This window comes from Notamacropus eugenii, chromosome 2 (genome assembly GCF_028372415.1).
Source record: "Notamacropus eugenii isolate mMacEug1 chromosome 2, mMacEug1.pri_v2, whole genome shotgun sequence".
NCBI lineage: Eukaryota > Metazoa > Chordata > Mammalia > Diprotodontia > Macropodidae > Notamacropus > Notamacropus eugenii.
The window spans coordinates 32,819,779-32,842,592 of NC_092873.1; the positions used below are offsets into that span (position 1 = coordinate 32,819,779).

Genomic DNA, 22,814 nt, shown 5'->3' on the forward strand with positions numbered 1-22,814 from the left:
CACAAAACTCCAAATGCATATTGACCAAACTAATGGAGAATTCTTAATTCTCTGACCATGGGAAGTCTCTTTCTATTACTTCAGCCTAAGGTTGCAAGCTTATAATTTATCTTTATATAAATTTCTTCATCATTCCTGTTAATATTTGCACAAATAATTTTAATAGAAATATGCAATCATGTACTTTCCCCCATCAAACTGAGTTTTATTGAATTCCTTCTAATACAAAACACTATTAATGTTCTTTTGGAGCCTGGTCTTATAGGTGGTGCAGGGGTCTGGATAAAAAATGCAGACCTCCCTCCTAGTCATTTCAAAGTAAACAAATATTTATAAATACCCTTTAGTATTTTTATCTTTCGCAGGTGTATGCCTTTGGGAACAGTAGGATAAGGCATGGTAGAAGCAGATTTTAATAACAGTACAAGTGTTTTCATGTTTTGTGTGTGATCCGTCGAGTCAAAGTTAATGTCTGTCATGGTGCTGTTAATGTTGTTCAGTCATTTCCATCCTATCTGATTCTTCACCACTCCACTTGAGTTTTTCTTCACAGAGACACGGGAGTGGTGTGCCATTTCCCTCTCCAGTCATTTTACAGATGCAGAACTGAGAGAGAGTGAAGTGATTTGCCCAAGTGTCTAATACAGGATTTAGACTCATGAAAATGAGTCTTCCTAATTCTATCACTAATGCTCTATCCATTTGGCTGCACTGGTCATATAGGAAGTGATCATACAGGACTTGTTGATTCATTTAACTAATTGTTAAATAATTCTTTTCCTGAAGGGTTCTACTCAGAAGTTACTTCCTTAACTATGAAAATCTTGACCAATCTTAATTCCAACAAGCAGATAATAGGATAATAGAGTTAGAGTTGGATCATACCTTTTAAAACATCCATTCCAATCTCCAGAGGGGGGTTATGATGAAATTATATCTTAGAGAGATTGTGCTTTTTCCTAGAATGCAGAAGTCATATGATGACTTAAGACTATATACTCTCAACCTAATATAAATTATTTTTCTACTGAAACAAATTTTTCGTCTTTCTCTGATTTCTTGCCATATTTTGCTGTGTCATTCTTTTGCTGTTGTATGTCTTTTTAAAATATTTATATGAGAAATTATCTGCTTTTTTAATCCCTAGTACAAAGTATATGGTCATACAGATAGTTACTTCTTAATACAGATGAAGAAAAAACAATAAGCCCACTATTTCAAGAGTAAATACTTCTTGCTTAATTGAGGTTAAGGCAAAATAAGACCCACTATTTTTCTCAGTTTGAATCATACCTCGTTTTCAATGAGATCCTCAAATTAACTCTTCAGTGAAAGCATCCCTCCCCCATTTAATTCATTCATTTTTTTTATTCTAGGATTTTCCAGTCACTGAGCTCATATTTGGAGTAAATATCTGGGGAAAACCATACTACAGTGACTGAATTTATCTTGTTAGGGTTAACACACTCACCTGATATTCAAATTATACTTTTTGTATTATTTTTGATGATCTACACCCTCACAATGATGGGAAATTCAGGGATGATTACATTAATCGTGATCGATTCTCCACGCCACACACTTATTTTTTCTTTACCAACTTGTTCTTGACTAATATTTTATATACTTCATCTGTCACTCCAAAGATGTTAGTTGACTTATTGTCTGAACAGAAAGTCATCTATTTTACTGGCTGCTTTTTACAGATGTATGTCTTCATTGCACTGATAACCACTGAGTGTATCCTCTTTGGACTGATGGATTATGACCTTTATGTGGCCATATGTAATCTCCTCCTTTACCCAATTACCATGTCAAGGACAGTGTGCCTGAAGATGGCCATAGGGACCTTAACAGCAGTATGCCTTAACTCAATTATTCATACAAATTACATAAGTAGTTCATCCTTCTGTGGCTCCGATGTCATCCTGTTAGGGGCGCTGACCACCACACCATCTGGGATGCCACACTTGCGGACATCAGGTAAACTGAGTCTGGAGCAGGGAAGGGTGAACAAGATGGTGCTGGAAGGGAATGCCCCACCCCTGGTTTGTTGTTATCACTATAGTTCCAGCTTGTGTTCATTTCTATAGTTTCAGGTTTGTTGAAGTGTGTTACCATGGTTCACTGGGCTAGCTGGCAGAGACTATATAATCAGAGTGCTTGCTTGAATAAATCAGAGTTGCTTACTGACCCACTCTCCCACCTCATTCTCTTACTTGCGAGCTCCACAGGAGGATGAGCAGCCTGCTGGCCAGGCATAAGACTTGGTCCTCTCGGTAAGCTATGCCGTAACCATAACAACTTTGCGCCCACCAACGTGGGGCCATTAGCAACTTGGCGCCCACCAAACTGGGGCACAAGCAGGGGGGAAGAAGCAGGAAGCTCAGCCAAAGGAAATTAGGTCCCTTAAGAAACTCACTCAAGGGAGATTAAGTCCCTTAAGAATCTCAGCCGAGGGAAATTAGGTCCCTCAGGAATCTCAGCTGAGGGAATAAGGTCCCTCAGTCCCCCCCCCCCCCCCCGAGTGAGTCAGGCTCTCCAGAAGCCTAGACAGTGTACAGGAGCTATCAGGACAGGGTCAAAGGCCGATACCCGAGCGCGACAGGAGACGGTAGCCTGTCCGCCTCACCGAGTCCTCCGGGAAGCGAATCTGAGAAGCTGACGCAGGAGAATACACGCGCAATTCAGCTCGGTGGGAAGAGGTGTAACCGTGAGTAAGATTGAAATGGGGCAAAGTTCACAAAAGTTGAGTCAGGGTCAGTACACATTCTATATAACATGCTGAAGAATGTGTTCATAGAAGACGGTGGCAAGGCAGTGCAAATGAGAACATTCATCACATCCTCACAGACAGCCCCGTCAGAGTCAAATAGTACAAGGGACAATAGCCCAGAAAGGCAGCCAGCACTCACATATCTAAACTTAGAAGAGAGATGGAAGAACAGACAGATGGTGCAGAATTTGCAGGACAGTGTTAAAAAGCTAACTGATAAATTGAGAAACCTACTGAAGAAAGAGAAAAGACACCTCAGAGACAAGGCTTTGAAACTCCCAGGTGAAAAGGAGGAGACTTGGCGCCGCTGGACTTTGTTCCAGAGTCTCCCTCACTTCCACTTGCAGTTTCACAACTTTTTCTTTCAAAAACATTTTTAAGGAGTGGCCAGAGATGTGAAATTTTCTTGAGTAAAAGTTAGAAGTATCAACAGTTTTATTTTACTCTATAATCCAGAAATGGTGTTAGAGAAAGAAATTTGTAATCTGAATTTTGTTGAAACTAAAAGATGTTGGAAAAATTATGCTATTTAGAAAACCAGGTATTTTCACCTTTGCCTGTTAATAAAAAGTTACAGCTCAAAAGCTGCTGTTTTAATGCTTAACCTAAAATTGTTAATGGATTACTATGTGTGGAAAGAAATGAATGGAGTAATAATTTATTTAGACTGGTTCTGCCCATTCAGAACAGTCCTCCTATATGTTTGGGATTGGGAGGCATGGGATCCATGCCAATTCCTTTTATTTTGCAAAACTGCCAATGCTCCTTTCATGTGGACATGGTCATCAGTCCTAAGAAAATTGTTTGGCTTGTATAATTCATAAATAATGATGTGACTTGCTCAAAAGTTGTAACAATTGACTTTTTTATCAGGACAAGTTTTAAATTTGAGATAGAAGGATCTGAAATGAAATCTCTTATGTGTGTGAGTCCTGTTAATGTGCATTGCTTATTTCAACTCCATGGGAAAATTTCACTCCTATCTGAATTCAAACAGAGTCAAAGATGTATTATATTTAGGAATTCAGTTATACCTAAGAATTTGGTTTGTTAGAGTACTTGCATAGTGGCTAAATAAAATTTCTTTTCCATAAGGTCTCTCTCCTTAGATACCTGAGTTTCAGGCATCCAGGGCTTGTGGATGGTCGGTTGGTTTCCCCCCATTACCAGCTACCAGCTTTCTTTGTGAAAGTGCCGTGGGCTGTAGCTGAAACTTGGAAGGTACCCAAAAGTTACTCAAATCTCCCCTCTTTTCTAAAGCCACATGAGCAATTAAGTTGGATATTAGGGTATAAAAATTGTGCTTCAGTTTTTGTAAGTTGCCTCCCTCCACCAGGTGGAGAGACATCCCTTTCTCAAGAACTGTAATATCACCTATCACCCTCTGAATCGTCAAGTTCCTCATACTGGTTAAAGACCTAACCCCTCCAATGTTGGGACCCTGTGAGGCAGGGTCAGCTCTACATCCAGTCTCAATAGGAAGCAGTTTCAGAAGCCGAGACCTTCATCCCTTATCCCAAATTATGTTGGGTCCCATGTGCGTAAAGGGAGACAGGGTGGAGTGCTTGAGTACATGTACTTGGACCCCAGAATTCAGGCCAGGTAGAAAGGATGAATAGAACCCTGAAGGAGCATATTGCTAAGCTTAAGGCTGAAACTGGCAAGACCAAAAATGAGACGCTTTAAGTGTGGAAAAATAGGACATTACTGGAGGCAGTGTAGAGACAATGCAGAGGGAAGAAAGGGACTCCAGAACCAAGGGAACAGAACACCATTTAAGAGTAGGCCAACCACACCCTGTCTAAAATGTAAGAAAACAGGACATTGGGCTTCAGAGTGTAGGTCATTCTCCCCTCTCAAGGGTAGTGCTCAATATTTAAACATGCAGACGTGCCTCCCTCCAGCCCAGGAGAAAAGGAGGGGCTACAGGGAGGAGGCAGAGACGATCCCACAGGCCACTTTCGAATTCAGGAGGAGGTACCGGACACTCAAGTCGGTGCCATACGTTCAAAATTAATTAGAAGCCTAGGGAATTTCCTGATAACTTCCATGCACAACAGTATGGTTACCAATAGAGGAAATATGCATCAAAACAAAGCAAGAGATTATCATTGCTGCACCAGCAAATGCTTACACAGGCTTACAGGCCGTAGTACAGCAACCACCAATTGGTACCTTACACAAGATCCTGATGTGCAACTCTAACAATGTGGAGGTTGAGGTTGATAGAGGGCAGCCAGTAGCACAATTGATACAAATGAATCATAACATAGAACAAACAATATATTGGACTCAACAAATTGGCAATCAGAGACCAATGCTTACCATATATATATAGAAGGAATACCTAAAACAGGCCTTGTTGACACCGGTACAGACAGAAGCGTATTCCCTTTTTCACAATGGGAATCTCAATGGCCAATAGGAGAGGAAAACAATGTATATGGCACAGGAGGCTCAAAATGGGCCACGGAGGTGGCCAGACCACTACGATGGACTTTTGAGGACAGATCAGGAAAATTTTGGCCACAAGTATTGGAAGGGCTTCCCATAATACTATGGGGAAGAGACCTGCTTACACAATTAGGGGTAAGATTAACAACAAATTTTTGAACGGGTCTATTGATGACAATGCCGTGAAAATTCCACCACCAAAATTACGATAGATCTCGGATGAGCCCATCTGGGTGGATCAATGGACCCTAAAATATGAAAATCTCATGGCCTTGAAAGACCTAGTACAAGAACAGTTAGAGTTAGGACACATTGAGGAATCCTTTAGTCCTTGGAACTCTCCTGTATTTGTCATAAAAAAGAAATCTGGAAAATACAGAATGTTGACTGATTTGAGAAAGATCAATGACATCATGCAGCCGATGGGTGCTTTGCAGCCAGGTTTGCCATCACCCAATGTAATTCCCAGCAGTTATAAACTTTGGGTGATTGACATCAAAGATTGTTTTTACAGTATTCCTGTTCATACTGAGGATAGGAAAAGGTTTGCATTCTCTGTACCCCGTGTCAATCTACAGGAGCCATACCATCGTTACCAATGGAAGGTACTACCCCAAGGAATGAAAAACAGTCCCACAATTTGTCAGTGGTATGTAGACAAGACATTACACCCAGTCAGGAAGAGATTTCCCCAGGTGTTGATACTCCATTATATGGATGATATCTTAGGAGCTCATGATAACATTGAAATCTTAGAAATGACATTACAAATGACAGAGAGAGAATTCCTCAAACAGGGCTTAAAAATAGCATCTGATAAGATATAGAAAGACCTGCCTATACATTACTTAGGACAAACCATATTAGAACATCAAATCCATATTAAATCACCTGTAATAGATGTGTCTAAAATCAAGACTCTCAATCGTATGCAAAAGGTGATAGGAGAGCTTCAGTGGATCAGACCACAATTAGGAATACCTACAGGTGTATTACACCCGTTGTATGACATGCTGAAAGGAGATCCCGACTTAAATTTACCACGAGAATGGACTGCTCAAGCGTTGGAGTGCATCTCCAAAATTCAAACAAAAATCGTGGAGGCTAGCACCAGGAGATATATACCAACAGAAAATATGTATATCTCTATCCTTTTCACTGTGGAACTTCCCACAGAATGCCTTCACAAGAAGAAGGAGTATTAGAGTGGATACATTTGAAGAGAGTACACAATAGGTCTTGTGTCCCTTACTGTGTACTAGTTGCACAAGTGGTTTACAAGGCAATTCAGAGAGTGAGGAAACTGATAGGAAGAGATCCTGATGCCATCTACTGTAGATACACTAAAGAACAAGTAGAGAAATGCTTTACAGAATACCCAGAATGGCAAGTCATTATTAATCAGAACTTCAAAACAGGGAACATAAATAAGGCTCTAAGCATATACCAGGAAACACAATGGACATGGGCTGAGAAACACCATGACACTCCGGTCATAGGAAAGAATGTATTTACTGATGCCACAAAATTAAATAGAGAAGCCACATATGTATATCAAGATAAATGGTTGCAGGTATATGATACTCCGTTCTCATCCACCCAAAAGAATGAACTATTTGTGGTCTGGAAGGCTTTAGAAATTGATGAGCCTATCAATGTCATTACTGACAGTAGATACGTAGCCACACTTATACCAGACCTAGAGACTGCCTGCATATCAACTCAATTAGAAATTGGACAGTTGCTAGCGGAAGTCCAAAACACCATAAGAGGACGTATGTTCCCATTCCACATTTTACATATAAGATCCCACTCCAATCTACCAGGGCCTCTAGCAGAAGGAAATGAGGTTGTGGATTGAGTAGTGTCAGGAGGTGTATACCTAGAAGCCACTGAGGAAGCTCAGCAGGCTCACAACAAGTTTCATATATCAGCAAAATCATTAAGACAGTTATATAAACTTACTAAGAAAGAATCCTGAAAGACTGTAAAATCATGCACAACATGCATTCCTTTCCAGCCACCAATGCCATGCAGAGTGTACAATCCTAAGGGATCACATCCTAATGATATCTGGCAAATGGATGTGACTCACATAGCTTCATTTGGGAGGCTTAAATATGTCCATGTGTCTATAGACACTTTCTCCGGTTTCATCATGGCTACTCTATGCATCAGAGAGGCAGTCAAGGATGTGTGTAGTCATATGCTTCAATGTTTTGGCGCCCATGGCGTCCCACGACTATTAAAGACTGATACTGGCCCAGCATACACTGCTTCAGCCTTCCAAAAATTTCTCTCAGAATTCGGAATTTCTCATGTGACTGGGATCCCCTATAATCCCACAGGACAAGCCATAGTAGAACGTGCGAACCGCACCATAAAACAATATGTCCAAAAACAAAAAGGAGGAGCTTCGGGACCCAGGTCCACGGCACATGATCAATTAAAATTGGCACTTTACTATCAATTTTTTAAAATTCGGTGAGCACGGTCTTACGCCTGCCATGAAACACATGGTCAGATCAGGCAGACCACCAGATGATTTTAAGAAAAAATTGTAATGGACGCCTCCGGCCATAGGACAGACAGCCATGTGGTGAGATCAGGAAGGGCAATGGCATGGACTACATACCCTAATAACTTGGGGCAAGGGTTATGCTTGTATCTTTTCAGGAGACAAGGAGATCTGGGTACCAGTGAAAAGACTACGGGTCATACAGCACCAGGAAGAAATCACAGGGATTCTGCCAGAGAAAGAAGAAGAAACTTTAACACCTGAGCCATGAAATTAGTCAGCTGCATCTTACTGCTTCTAAACAGTGAGCCAGGCCGAGGACCAGTATTGGACCTTTGGACATTAGTAGACATTTCAACTTTACCGGACTGGTGAAGGGCTATCCTTGGTGTTTGTACAAATAATGTACCAGTGGGATTTAGGGAACTATTGAAGATGGATCACAAATTCTATCAGGCCATTCTAATGTTAAGAAATGATGTAATAGCAATTGGGGATGAACTGCAGGCCATAGAAACACAATTGGCTTTAAGACGTGATTACAGATATCGTCATTTTTGTATGATGAACAAATTGTATAATGATACTGAATTTAATTGGGAAGAAAGAAGATCTCAGTTACATGGTTTAACACTCACCAACGTTTCAAGTGAAATGAAACTGTTGGAAAAATTGGCATTGGATATAAATACTCAAGGGACAAAAAAGTTAATACCTGAAAATTTTGTTTCAGACATGATGCAACTTTTTGGTCATTCCACCTCATTGTTTAATTGGCTAGATCCATTGTTGTCAGAAAGTTTTGTTATCCTGATTGTTATATGTCTCATACCAGCATGTCTCAAATGTGCCCTACGAATTGTAAAAGATACAATGAAGATGCTTATTGAAAATCAGTTCAAGCTGAGAGATGTACAAACCCGTGAAGGTCATCGGTCTATAACAAAAAGGGGGAGTTGTTAAGGGCGCTGACCGCCACACCATTGGAGGCCACACTGACGGACATCAGGTAAACTGAGTCTGGAGCAGGGAAGGGTGAACAAGATGGTGCTGGAAGGGACAGTCCCACCCCTGGTTTGTTGTTATCACTATAGTTCCAGCTTGTGTTCATTTCTATAGTTTTAGGTTTGTTTAAGTGTGTTACCATGGTTCACTGGGCTAGCTGGCAGAGACTATATAATCAGAGTGCTTGCTTGAATAAATCAGAGTTGCTTACTGACCCGCTCTCCCACCTCATTCTCTTACTTGCGAGCTCCACAGGAGGATGAGCAGCCTGCTGGCCAGGCATAAGACTTGGTCCTCTCGGTAAGCTATGCCGTAACCATAGCATCATCCATCAATTTTTCTGTGACAGTCTCCCAGTACTAAAACTCTCTTACTCGCATACTCAGATGAATTAAACTATCATTTTTATTTGTGCTGGGATAAACATGTTAGGAACACTTCTTATTATCTTTACCTCTTATATCTATATCCTCTTCTTTATTTCACACTTGCATGCAATTGAAGGGAGGAGCAAAGTATTCTCAACCTGTGCTTCTCATCTTACAGCTGTTGCTGTATTTCACGGAATTGAGATTGTTACTTATTTGTATCTAAGTTCAAACTACTACTCAATTCAAGGAAAAGTTATACCTGTATTCTACATAGTGGTTATCCAGATGTTGAACCCTTTAATCTACAGTGAAGAGGCCTTTAAACAATGCTATCATTAGAAAGATCACAACATTTATGTAATTGGTTATTTTAGGATAACAAAATAAATAAAGAACATAAAATGCAGATAATTCTTTTGGCCTATATTTACTGAAATTAGCTAAGGTAGTCTAAGTGGGCTTTTATTCATTTTCTTTACTTAAATATGGAAGGTCTAATTTTAGTGATTCTAGATAACATTGTGACATTCTCATAGAAGTGAAAACAATTAATATAGAAACAAATTAAAAATAAAAAAATTCAGATTAGGATGAATGCAAAAATTCAATGGGATTGAGTTGGAACTTATGCTTCCAATATCAGGTGAAATTCCAGGTAATATTCCTAAGAACTGCGCAAGGTTTGAGTGAGTTCCTAGCACCATATATTTCATATAGATAGAAACTCTAGACAAGAAGAGGATGCTTTAAATATGGAACCAATATTCTTGTTGCTGTTGTTTTGGGGGGGGGGTGAGTAAGAAGAGGAAAGACTGTTGTAACAGGTTAGTATTTGAATTTTCACAGCAGATATCACCCAATGCTTTTTAACTTATTTAATGTAAAACAAAATTACAAATTTCGGGATTCTAGTAGATTCTTCAGTCAGTGGCTAAAATGTGCCTTAAAATGATACAGCTAATTCTGTATTGTATCTTTCCATATGTAGGGTTGAGTATGAAAGATCAATGTTAAATGAAAAAAGGTGATTTGTGAATTGCCCTTCTCCATTTTTAGGTATAAATTGATCTACAACTTTTCCATCAGTTATAGCCATCTGAACATTCCTTGAATAATTAACACTCATATCCAAGATAATATTAGTCACCAGTCTGCAAATTACATAGCATAAAAAATAGAGAATATTTGCCATAATAGACAAGGTCTGACAACGTTACAGTTAGAGAGTTCATAGATCTAGTGAACTAAAAACTATATTAAATACGTTTGCTGACACAAACTATAAATCTACAGTTATAATTAGAAAGAAAAAATCCTTCAAGTAATCGATAGATGAAGAAATGCTTAAAACTATAATATTAGAATATACAAAAGCAACAAAAGAAACATCTCGAAGTGAGAGAGATTGGTTCAAATATCTTTAAAAAATATGCAGGGGGCCATCTCCAGTCATTCTGATCTATATCTTGCCACTAGACCCAGATGTCTCCAGAGGAGAAAGTGAGGCTTTGCACAGTTTTCCCTCACTTAAATGGAATTCACCTGAAAGTCATGGCATCACCATCATGTTGTCATAGTCCTCTTCCTGAAAGAATTACAAACAACAATCTGTGAGTAGCCCAAGCTTCCCCACCCTGGTGACTCAACTGGTCAGTTCCTTTGGGGAAAAGCAGCTCTTTCTTTCCTTCATTTTTTTGTTCCTTTGTTTGTTTGTTCACTCCTTTCCTTTCCCTTCCCTCGTTTGTCTCCTTCTATCTGCGTAGGATATATTACCTTTACCTGCAGGTGCTCTGCCAAAAAGAATGCAAATTTTGATATCAGAAACCTAGCAAAATATCTTAGAGGGTAAGGGAGATTTTTTTCTTAAAGGCTGTAACATCAATATTGGCTCTCATTGAGTGGCCAATAATAGATCTCAATCAACCATCCCCTTAGTAGTCATTGTTTGGCTCTTGATCACTCAGAGTTAAAGTAAAAAGTAATTTTAAGCAAAGGAACCACACCCAAAATTCCTTGTTGGACATTTCAGATTAGGTGACCCCAAATACCTTGCACACAACAAACCCAAAACTGAACCCATTTGCTTCCCCAAACCCACCCCCTGTTCCAGACTTTCCTTTTATTGTCAGTGAGACCTCCATCCTTGCTGTATACCAGGTTCACAATCTTCACATTATGATAAATCTTTCTCATCCCACATAAACTATCAATTGTTAGATCTCACCATGTTTTTTACATTTGCAAGATAATATCTACCCTAGTCTTTTGGAATTTTTACATTCATGACATCTCTCATATTTGAACCATTTTCTCCCATTCAAATGGTTGCTACCTCAGTTCAAACTCAGACCATGTCCTGTATAAACTATGGGAGGAGTTTTCTAATTGATTTCCAGCATTGTCTCTTCCCAATCCTGTTCATTTTACATATTTCCACTAATTGTTCTTTAATGAAAACTACGACTCCTCTACCTAACCAACTCCAGTGATATTTGATTACCTCTAAGATAAAACATAAAATTTTCCTATTTAACTTTTAAAAGCTCTCATAACTTAAACTGAATCTGTCTTTCTAGCCTATTTTTCTAGTTTATTATTTTCCCTTCCAGGGACAAGGCATTTCATTTTTCATCACCTTAACTTTCATTGTTTATCCTCCAGGAATATAATGAACTCTCTCTTTATAAGAACTTCAGAGTCCCTCTTTTCTCCTAATTTGTAGCTCAGGTACCACATATTACATGAAGCCTTCCCAGATCCCACAACTAATTAGTACTGTGACCAGACTAACTTTTATTAACATTTTTCTGTATATTAGCATTTACCAGCTTTATGTATGTGGAATTTATGCATGCATACACACACATACACAACACACACATATACATACATATACACACATATTATATTTACACATGTGTACATATACTAACGTGTGGAAGAGTGCACACACATATGTATGTATATATAACTTGTCTTTCCCATTAGAATTTAAGTACTTTCTGACTTTTAGTAGACTTTGTGATTAATATCCCTAGTATCTACAACAGAGCTTGATACATCAAGATATATTATAAACAAATATGGATTTTAAATTGCAAATACGGTTAGTAGACTAGTTGTTCATTTGACAATTTAGTGCATTTTTGAGAAGATTTCTGTTTTTGCGAAGCTGAATGAAACAGAGGCAGCATTTTAAAATGTAGATTGGATCAGGGATAGATAACAAGTCTCAAAAAACACTGAGCCTGACAATATCACCTAACATTCATATATTATTGATATAAGGAAGCATAGAACCAACCATGATGATTAATTTTATAGAGAGCCCTGACAACACTGGTTAGTGGGATCTAATGGATTATTTGAGGTATATATTCTGCACTTGCAAAATTTGATACTTCAACCTACGTGGTAGCCAGGTGTTTGTTGATTGAATTAAATGGATTATTCCTAATTTGTATTCATCCACTTAAGTTAAAATTGAACTAAAGAAGTCTAGAAAATCAATAAGAAGTTGGATATTTCGGTAAAATTTGAAGACCCAATGGCATATCATTGTTGATTGAAGCCAAATCCAATATAAACAAAATACACAGAACCATATGATCAGTAAACTTGTCCTTAGCACAGAGACACCCTAATGGTTTTCACTAAACATTTTTTACGTGCCAGGTACTGAGCAAAGCTCTTTGTACCTGACAAAGGGGAAAAAATCATGAAAACTGGTCCTGATCTCAAGGATCTCACATTGATTTAGAGGAGTCAACATGTAAATAGATACTTCAAGTAAACAGAATGAAAAGATGATAGACAAATCCAAAATTAATAATTTCCCAGTAGAAGTTGGAAACAAGTACAAGAGCTGGAGAAGCCTGTGGCAGAAAGTATGATTTTGCCTGAATGTCAATTTAAAGCAGGGATACTAAGAGGAACAAAAATGAACATTCTAGGTACATCATATAGTCAGTCAAAGATATGGAGGTGGGAAACTGAGTGTCATTTTACAGAAATGATAGGTTGTCAAGTGTTGTAGAGCTCATGAAGGGAAATAAGGTATTAGAAGAGTAACATTACAGGGAAGGATAATGTTATAAAGCAAAGCAAAACAAACAAAAAAACTATTAGGGCCCCAAACAGAATATCTATCTGATGTTAAAATTCGTAGGGATCAATCTGTTTCTCTGCACATGGACTAGTAGCAAAGGATCCATTAATTCCTTAAAACCTTCAATTACCCTTTGGGATAGCTCTTATTACAAGAATTTGGAAACCAAATAAACAGTGCATTCGGAATCAGAGGAAATAGGTTCAGCCCCTGCTCTGTTCTAGCTTATGTGACTTTAGCAGTACTTTACATCTCTGGGTCTAAATTTCCACAACTATAAAATAAGAAAATTAGAAGAGATAACCTCTGTCATGCTTTTTATGATTTTATTTAAGAACTTGTGATCTGATGATAAAAATTTGTCCCCTTCACATAGGAAAAAAAATCTGTCACAATTATTTTGAATTCTCCTGGTTCTTTTCTCAGGACCCAAGTGGAATAACTTTGTCTATCCCTTAAATTATTAAACACACTCCATGATATGAAAAGCGGGCAAAGACTAAAACAAATTAGCAATTGATCATCTACCATGTTATCTATGCATCCTGCTGCTGTGTTATTAACATTTCTTCAGCTCCTCATTATACTTTTTGCAAGTCACTGAATAAATTGTTAACATGCATCGAATCAAACTATTATCCCTAAGGCATTCCACTAAAAGGAAAGGGTTTATATTTCCCTCTGAAATCTTCATGTCACTTTATTTCATCATATTCTGGTGAAATGATTCCCTTAAGATAGACCCCCAAAGAGATTGCTGACTTTTTTGTCTTTAAAAATGCAAGGCAACACATCTCATTTTCCACCAAGAAGGTGTAATACCACTGGGAACTGAACTACCATAAAGAGAAATAAAACCTCTATTTGAAGGAAATTTTTATTTTTAATTTTATTTTAACTTTTAACATTCATTTTCACAAAATTTTGGGTTCCAAATTTTCTCCCCCTTTGTCCCCTCCCCCCACCCCAAAACACCAAGCATTCTGATTGCCCCTATCATCACTCTGCACTCTCTTCTAACATCCCTCCCTTCCCTTGTCCCCATCTTCTCTTTTGTCCTGTAGGGCCAGATAACTTTCTATACCCCGTTACCTGTATTTCTGATTTCCTAGTAGCAAGAACAGAACTCGATGGTTGTTCCTAAAACTTTGAGTTCCAACTTCTCTTCATCCCTCCCTCCCTCCCCATTCCCTTTGGAAGGAAAGCAATTCAATATAAGCCACATCTGCGTAGTTTTGCAAATGACTTTCATAATAATTGTGTTGTGTAAGACTAACTATATTTCTCTCCATCCTATCCTGCCCCCCATTGCTTCTATTCTCTCTTTTGATCCTGTCCCTCCTCAAGAGTGTTGACTTCAAATTGCTCCTCCTCCCATTGCCTTCCCTTCCATCCTCCCCCCCACCCTGCTTATCCCCTTCCCCCCCACTTTTATGTATTGCAAGATAGGTTTTCATACCAAAATGAGTGTGCATTTTATTCCTTCCTTTAGTTGAATGTGATGAGAGTAAACTTCATGTTTTTCTCTCCCCTCCCCTCTTTTTCCCTCCATTAAAAAGTCTTTTGCTTGCCTCTTTTACGAGAGGTAATTTGCCCCATTTCATTTCTTCCTTTCTCCTCCCAATATATTTCTCTCTCACTGCTTAATTTCATTTTTTAAAGATATGATCCCATCCTATTCAATTCACTCTGTGCTCTTTGTCTCTGTGTGTGCGTGTATGTATGTGTGTATGTGTGCGTTCGTGTGTGTGTGTGTGTATGTAATCCCACCCACTACCCAGATACTGAAAAGTTTCAAGAGGTACAAATATTGTCTTTCCATGTAGTAATGTAAACAGTTCAACTTTAGTAAGTCCCTTATGACTTCTCTTTGCTGTTTACCTTTTCATGCTTCTCTTCATTCTTGTGTTTGAAAGTCAAATTTTCTTTTCAGCTCTGGACTTTTCATCAAGAATGCTTGAAAGTCCTCTATTTCATTGAAAGACCAATTTTTCCCCTGAAGTATTATACTCAGTTTTGCTGGGTAGGTGATTCTTGGTTTTAGTCCTAGTTCCTTTGACTTCTGGAACATCATATTCCCTGCACTTTGATCCCTTAAAGTAAAGCTGCTAGATCTTGTGTTATCCTGATTGTATTTCCACAATACTTGAATTGTTTCCTTCTAGCTGCTTGCAATATTTTCTCCTTGACCAGAGAACTCTGGAATTTGGCCACAATGTTCCTAGGAGTTTCTCTTTTCTTTTAGGCAGTGATCGTTGGATTCCTTGAACACTTATTTTGCCCTCTGGTTCTAGAATATCAGGGCAGGTTTCCTTGATAATTTCATGAAACATGATATTTAGGCTCTTTTTTTGATCATGGCTTTCAGGTAGTAACATAATTTTTAAATTGTCTCACCTGGATCTATTTTCCTGGTCAGTTGTTTTTCCAATGAGATACTTCACATTCTCTTCCATTTTTTCATTCTTTTGGTTTTGTTTTGTGATTTCTTGGTTTCTCCTAAAGTCATTAGCCTCCATCTGTTCCATTCTAATTTTGAAAGAACTATTTTCTTCAGTGAGCTTTTGAATCTCCTTTTCCATTTGGCTAATTCTGCTTTTGAAAGCATTCTTCTCCTCATTGGCTTTTTGAACCTCTTTTGCCAATTCAGTTAGCCTATTTTTCAAGGTGTTCTTTTCTTCAGCATTGTTTTGGGTCTCCTTTAGCAGGGTGCTGACCTGCTTTTCATGCTTTTCTTGCATCTCTCTCATTTTTCTTCCCCATTTTTCCTCCACCTCTCTAACTTGATTTTCAAAATCCTTTTTGAGCTCTTCCATGGCCTGAGCCCACCGAATATTTATTTTGGATGATGGGGATACAGAAGCCTTTCTTTGTATATCTTTCCCTCATGGTAAGCCTTGTTCTTCCTCATCTGAAAGGATGGGAGGAGATATCTGTTCACCAAGAAAGTAACCTTTTATGGCCTTATTTTTTTTCCCTTTTCTGGGCATTTTCCCAGCCAGTGACTTGATTTCTGAGTGTCCTCTCCACACCCACCACACCTCCAGATCCACCCAGCTAGTGCTTGGGGTCTGAGATTCAAATGCTGCTTCCCAGCCTCAGGGCTTTCGGTGGGGCTGGGGCTGCTATTCAGTGTGAGATTCAGTTCAGGTGCTCAGGTGGGGGCAGGGCCGCCACAGGGGACTCAGTTCCCTCAGGGGCTTTATGCAGAGACATTCAGCATCTGAGCTCCTGCCTGCTTTGGGAGCCCCTGTCCACTGGTGCCTCCACTGCTGCCTCTCGAGGGGGTCTGAGTTATGGGGACACCCCACTCCCCTCTCAGCCAGCCAAGAAGACTCTCTCCTGACCTTTGCCACCTGTGGGTGGAGGATCCTGCTCAGCTGCTGGAGATTCTGTCCCTGAAGCCTCCTCGGATCTGCTCCTCTTGGTGCCTCGCAGCCAAGGCTGGGCTGTGCTCCACTCCAGGGTCTGGTGGGCGACAGACCCCAGCGTCGGTTTTTCACGTCTCTCTGGAACAGAAATCTCCTCTGCTCCATTGTTCTGTGGCTTCTGCTGCTCCCGAATTTGTTGGGAGTTCTTCTTTACAGGTAATTTATGGGCTGTGGGTTTGGAGCTAGCATATGTGTATGTTTCTACTCTGCCATCTTGGCTCCTCCCCCCCCCCCCCCCCCACCTATTTGAAGGGATTTTGAGGAAAGCTAACATGGAGCAGCTGGAGAGAAGAATGTTACTCCATGAAGTTATACAGCTGATCAAGCCCTGTGACCTGATGAGACAGAGAATGTGGACGTTATTTTAAATATCTATTTGGATTATTATGAAAATACCATTTCCATCATGAGGTCCTGTATATTTCGTGAGTTTAAGAAAGTTGAAAAGGCACAATTCTTGGCAGCGGAATAATTCGGTTTTTTAAAATTTAATGAAATAGTTCATTTTTCTCAGAGGTCCTCCTGAAAAATCAGCTGGTGAATGTATCATTCCTTTCATTTTAGAGATCAAGTGATTGAATCTTTGAGAGACCAAGTGGGTTGCATACTGTCACCATGCTCACGATGGGCAGATCTAAGAATCAAGCCCAGTCCATCCTAATTATTTCAGATTAAATCAACATTAATTTTTTGTTATACCTTGCAGTTGCATGCCTTCAGTAGTAGTAGTATTAGGCCAGTCAGGAGAACATTACAAAGGCTGATGGGACAAGTATTTTCGTGTCTTGTATATTATCCATTGAACCAAGGGTAGTGCCTAATACCTAATGTTGATATCATGTCTGACACTTTGTGAACTAACTTGGGGTTTTCTTTGCAAAGACAGTAGCGTGATTTTATATTTCCCTTTCAAGCCTATTTTACAGATGAGGAAACAGAGGTAAACAGGATTAATTGACTTGACCAGGGCCAACAACTAATAATTTTCTGAGCTTGTGTTTTCAGTTACTAAGATAAGTCATCCTGAATCCTGGCCTAGTGTTCTTTCCACTATCCCACATAGCTATCCTGGCATGCAGTAAGTACTCAATAAATATTTATATATTGTGTGATTTAATGAGTTTAGAGGTAATGCTTTTACTGAAGGGTTCTACTCAAACATCATTTCTTTAATTAATATTAACCTGACCATTCAAAATTCTAGAAAGTTTATTATAAGGTCATAGAGTTAGAGTTGCAATGTGTCTTTAAAATCATCCAGTTCAACTTTCCACCCCTTCAAAAAAAAGGTGGCATTATGTCCCAGAAAAATTATGATTTTTCCTAGAGTGCACAGATTTATGATAATTTGAGACTATGTCCTCTGAAGCTAATATAAGTGATTTTTCTTCTGTAATTTTTTTCATCACTCTCAAGTTTCTCACCATATATTGCTGGTGCTTTGCTTTTCCTGAAATCTCTCTTTTGGTCTTATGTTTATTTGTGTTAATTGACCTTTGATGATGCTTAATAAATGTAGAGAAAAAACTAAAACTAGAAGTCCACCATTTTATAAATGTATATTTCATGAGTTGCTGAGGTTAAGGTGAAACACTTACAACATTTTTCAATCTGAATGTATGTCAGAAGCTCCTTATAACTGTCAGATCCTCAGTCATCCCTCATCTCTGCATTTATTTTTGGATTCTAGGATTGTCCATTGTAGGACTGTGTCGATATTCGGAATATCATTTCCTATGGGAAATCATACCACAGTGACTGAATTCATCTTTCTGGGGTTAGCAGACTCAGCCAAACTTCAAGTTATGATTTTTTTATTACTTTTAGTGATTTACACTCTCACAATGGTGGGAAATGCAGGGAAAATTATATTAATCAAAATACAGTATCAACTTCACACACCCATGTATTTTTTCCTGACCAACTTGTCTTTAGCTGTTATCTTTAGTTCTTCAACTATCATTGGAAAGATGTTAGCTGACTTGCTGTTTGAACAGAAAGTAATCTCTTTCATTGGCTGTTTTGTGCAGATGTATGTCTTTATTGCTTTAGCAATTAGTGAGTGTATCCTCTTTGGATTGATGGCATATGACTGTTATGTGGCCATCTGTAATCCTCTGCTTTACCCAGTTATCATATCAAGCACAGTGTGCCTGAAAATGATCACAGGGACATTCACAGCAGGATTCCTTAACTCATTTATTCACACCAGTTACATAATATCCGTCTGTGGCTTCAATGTCATCCATTGTTGGGATTGGAAGTTCAAATCCGTGTGGACTGTCTCAGGCGGGTAAAAGTGGGACTTCTAAATCTTAGAGTCTTACGAGGCCCTCCATGAACAGCGGGGATTCGAGAAGGTCAGACTGAGCTAGCTCGGCTAGCTCGGGTATTTCCGCCTCTCCCTGGGAGATACGTGATGGGTGGAGTCTCCCTGCCCTCGAGGTCGTCCCGGATCTGGGCACACTATTGTTATCTAACAGCACGGTATTCAGATGCAAACTGTGCGGCTGAAGGTTAAGTAGGATTGAGGAAGCCTGAAAGCTCTTAGCACGTGAGGAGCCAAGAGGACAGTAGGCTCCGCTTCTCTTCTTTCCTCTCTCCCCTCCCCCTCTCTCCCCGCTTGTACTTCTACTTCCAATCCCTTAAGATCTTAGCCTCCTTAGGAAATCTCCCCCTCTTCCTCCTAAGGAAGACCCCCCTGCACTTGTAACCGTGACCCTGAAATAAAGCTCAACCCTTGTTCGACTCTGGAACGTCCTTTCTCTCATATGAGCATCCGGTTTTGGCCAACCAAAGACCTCGGAGGTAAGGTAAGAAGACTCGGGTAGCCCACACAGGCCTCTAGGCCTGGAAATCCATCACTTTTTCTGTGACATTCCACCAATCTCCAAACTCTCACACACATGAATGAAACTATCATTTTTATTTGTGCTGGGATAAACATGTGAAGAACACTTCCGATCATTCTTAATTCTTATATTTATATACTCTTTTCCATTCTGTGCTTGCATTCAGTTGAAGGGAGACACTAAACATTCTCAACCTGCACTTCTCATGTTAGAGGTGTTGTTATATTTTATGGAATTGAGATTATTACTTATTTGTGTCCAAATTCAGAGTACTTTCCAACTCAAGGCAGAGTGTTATCTGTATTCTACACAGTGGTTATCCCATTGTTGAATCCTTTAATCTACAGCCTGAGAAATGAAGAAATAAAGAGGAAGGTAAAGAATACTGTCACTAGAATAAGAATCTCATCACTTCAATGATTTTTTGGATAACAAAATTAATTAAGAATACAAATATACAGATAACTCCTTCAACTGTTTACTGATGATATTTGCTGAGGTGGGATAAGTGGGTTTTTATTTTTCATTTTTCTCTACTTAACAGTAGAAACCTTAATTGTAGTGATTCTAGGGAACATCGTGGCAATGAAAGCGACAGTAGTGAATCCAATAAATATGCAAAATTGAGAAATGAAAGAAAATTATTGTACACTAAAATAAATTAAAAGATTCAATGTATCTGTAACTATGCTTTTAACATTAGATGACATCCCAGATAATATTCCTGAAAAGTGTACAAGCTTTTGGAGGACTTTTCAGCATCATGTGTTTGATATCGTTGGAAACTCTAGGCAAAAGGAAGATTTTAAAAGATGGAATCAGTGCTTTGGGGGAGGAGAGAGAAGCGGAAGGTCTCTTGTAACAGTTCAATTGAATCTTTCACGGCAGGTTTCACCCAATGCAATATAACTCGTTCAATACAGAACAAAATGACAAAATGTGCATTCTTGTAACTGATTGAGTCAGAGGTTACTATATGCTTTAATATAATTGAGATATTTCCTAAATTCATCTTTCCATATGTAGAGTTTGTTTGTTAGATCAATGCAAAAAAAAATGAACAATAAAAAAATAAATAAAATAAAAAATGCAAAAAAAATATTGATTGTTCATTTCCACTTTCAGACATGAATTGATCTACAATCTTTCCTATCAATTACATGGACATCTGAACATTCTTTGAATAATTAACACTGATACCCAAGATGACAGCAATCACTAATCAGCAAACTATAAACTGTAAGATAAATAAGAGGTCATTTGTCATACTAGAAGAGATGTAATAACAGGTTGTACTTCAAGGGACTCCATAGGGCTCTTGAATGAAACCAACACTAAACAGGCTTTTCTGACAGAAACTATACCTCTATAGAACTAAAATGAGAGAAAAAAAATCCTTGAAGCAATAAAGAAATGTTAAAAATTGGAATAATATTATTCAGTACAAAAGCAACAAAATAAAATTATCAAAGAGGTACAGACATATTCAAAGATTTTTAAAAATATTCGCAAGTCAAAAAAGGGATCAACAAAGCAAATATAACTATTTTCCTTGAAAATAAAAAATATACTTTAAAGAAATTCATGATGTGGAAGATTTTATTATTAAAAAGCCATAAATACAAATTCAGGAGAAACAGCAGAGGAAGACTTTGAAAATGACTAAATGCAAGTTATTCAAGGCATGCCTTTCCATTTTAATATTTCTAATTAACATTCAATATACGAAAATAATTTTCATTCATAGTACGCATGTTTGTGACTAAGAATTATATGTGTCATCTTCATCTCCAAGCAAAGTACTCATATCAAAAAACTCTTGCTGGACATTTTAAATTGGATGTATCCAAACATCTTGTACTCAACATATCCAAACTGAACTCATTATCTACTTCCCCAAACAGACACCTTTTCCAAGCTTTCCTTTTTATCAGTAATACCATCATCATTTACACGATTCATAATCTTGACTTTATCCTAAATCTTTCTGATCCCACATGTAGTGTTGGTTCTCAGATCTCACCAGTTTTACTTTTGTAACATTATCTACAATAGCATTTTGAAATTTCTACCTTCATTGCATCTCTTTGATATGAATCCTTTTTTCTATTCAGATAGCTTCTGCCTTAATTCAGGCTCAAATCAACTCCTGAATAGACTATTGCAGGAGGTTTCCAAATGATTTCCAGTATTGTTTCTTCATAATTCCACCCATTCTACACACTTCAACTATTTTTCTTTAACATAGGCTTGCTCCTGTGATTACTCTGCCTAGCCACTCCTAGGATAAACCATAAATTCATACATTTAACTTTAAGGCATTTCAGAGCTTACTCTGTCTGTTTTTCTGACCTCATTGGACATTATTTGCTTTTCTAGAGATCCAGCTAAACTAGTCACTTCTCTGTTCCTCGCATAAAACATTTTGTTTTCTATCACTTTGCCTTTCTTTGTTTTTCCTCCATGAATGTAATGAACTCCCTCTTTACAATAATGTCAGAATCCTTTTTTCCCTTTAATTTGTCACTCAGGTAACATATACTACTTGAGGCATTTCCAGATCCCACAAGTGACCAGTACTGTGCCCAGACTACCTTATATTTTCCATCTTTCTATATATATGATTATTTCTCAACTTGATATATATTTAAAATTCACACACTATTTGTGTTGGTGTATATATACACACGTGTGTACATATATTAATGCATACAAGAGTGTACATATACATGTACATATATATTATTTGTCTTTTCCATGAGAATTTAAGTACCTTCTGACTTTTAGTAGGTTTGTGATATTCTTCTCTACTTATATCCCCAGTACCTATTACGGAGCTTGGTATATCAAGCTATTTTATAAATCAATGAAGATTAAAAATTTAATATGATAGAAATAATAAAATTGGAGGATTATATTTGATTGCATGATCCACACGGCAAGAAGATTAAAAAAAAACTTTCAAAGGCTTTCAAACATTTTAAGAAATGTTCTTTAGCAGAGTGAACAAAGATTAGCATTAAAACAAATATTGAAATTAAGTTAGCAATCCCAGTGGCAAACTTCTCAATCTATCATCATCATATTCTTCATCATCAAAATTTACGAAACTGATTATACTTTTTTCCTTTGTTTGCTTATTTATTTTTAGATTACGACATTCATTTCCACAAAATTTTGAGTTTAAACTTTTCTCTCCATCTCTCCCGTCCCCCATCCCATAATATCTTGCATTCTGATGTGCCCTCCCTTCTATCACACCTCACCTTTCCCTTATACTAATCTCTCTTTTCTTGTAG

General features: G+C 38.2%; 1 protein-coding gene, 1 long non-coding RNA gene and 1 pseudogene across 2 annotated transcripts; all 3 read left to right on the top strand.

Annotated features, from left to right (window-relative positions):
* The first annotated feature begins 1,413 nt into the window (after positions 1 to 1,413).
* LOC140522599 (olfactory receptor 5F1-like) lies at positions 1,414 to 9,485 on the top strand (annotated as a pseudogene).
* On the top strand, positions 2,052 to 8,967 carry LOC140524868 (uncharacterized). Its single transcript, XR_011973862.1, has 2 exons — positions 2,052 to 2,279; positions 3,872 to 8,967. It is a non-coding gene; the product is annotated as an uncharacterized lncRNA (long non-coding RNA).
* An 8,797-nt stretch (positions 9,486 to 18,282) lies between the features above and the next one.
* LOC140524867 (olfactory receptor 5F1-like) lies at positions 18,283 to 21,096 on the top strand. Its single transcript, XM_072639724.1, has one exon. It carries the CDS (start codon positions 18,283 to 18,285, stop codon positions 18,958 to 18,960), a length of 678 nt encoding a protein of 225 aa, XP_072495825.1. The 3' UTR covers positions 18,961 to 21,096.
* Positions 21,097 to 22,814: the final 1,718 nt, after the last annotated feature.

Bases quoted from the DNA above. Each gene is read 5' to 3' on its own strand.
- LOC140524867 (XM_072639724.1), top strand. From the start codon at position 18,283: ATGTCAGAAGCTCCTTATAACTGTCAGATCCTCAGTCATCCCTCATCT.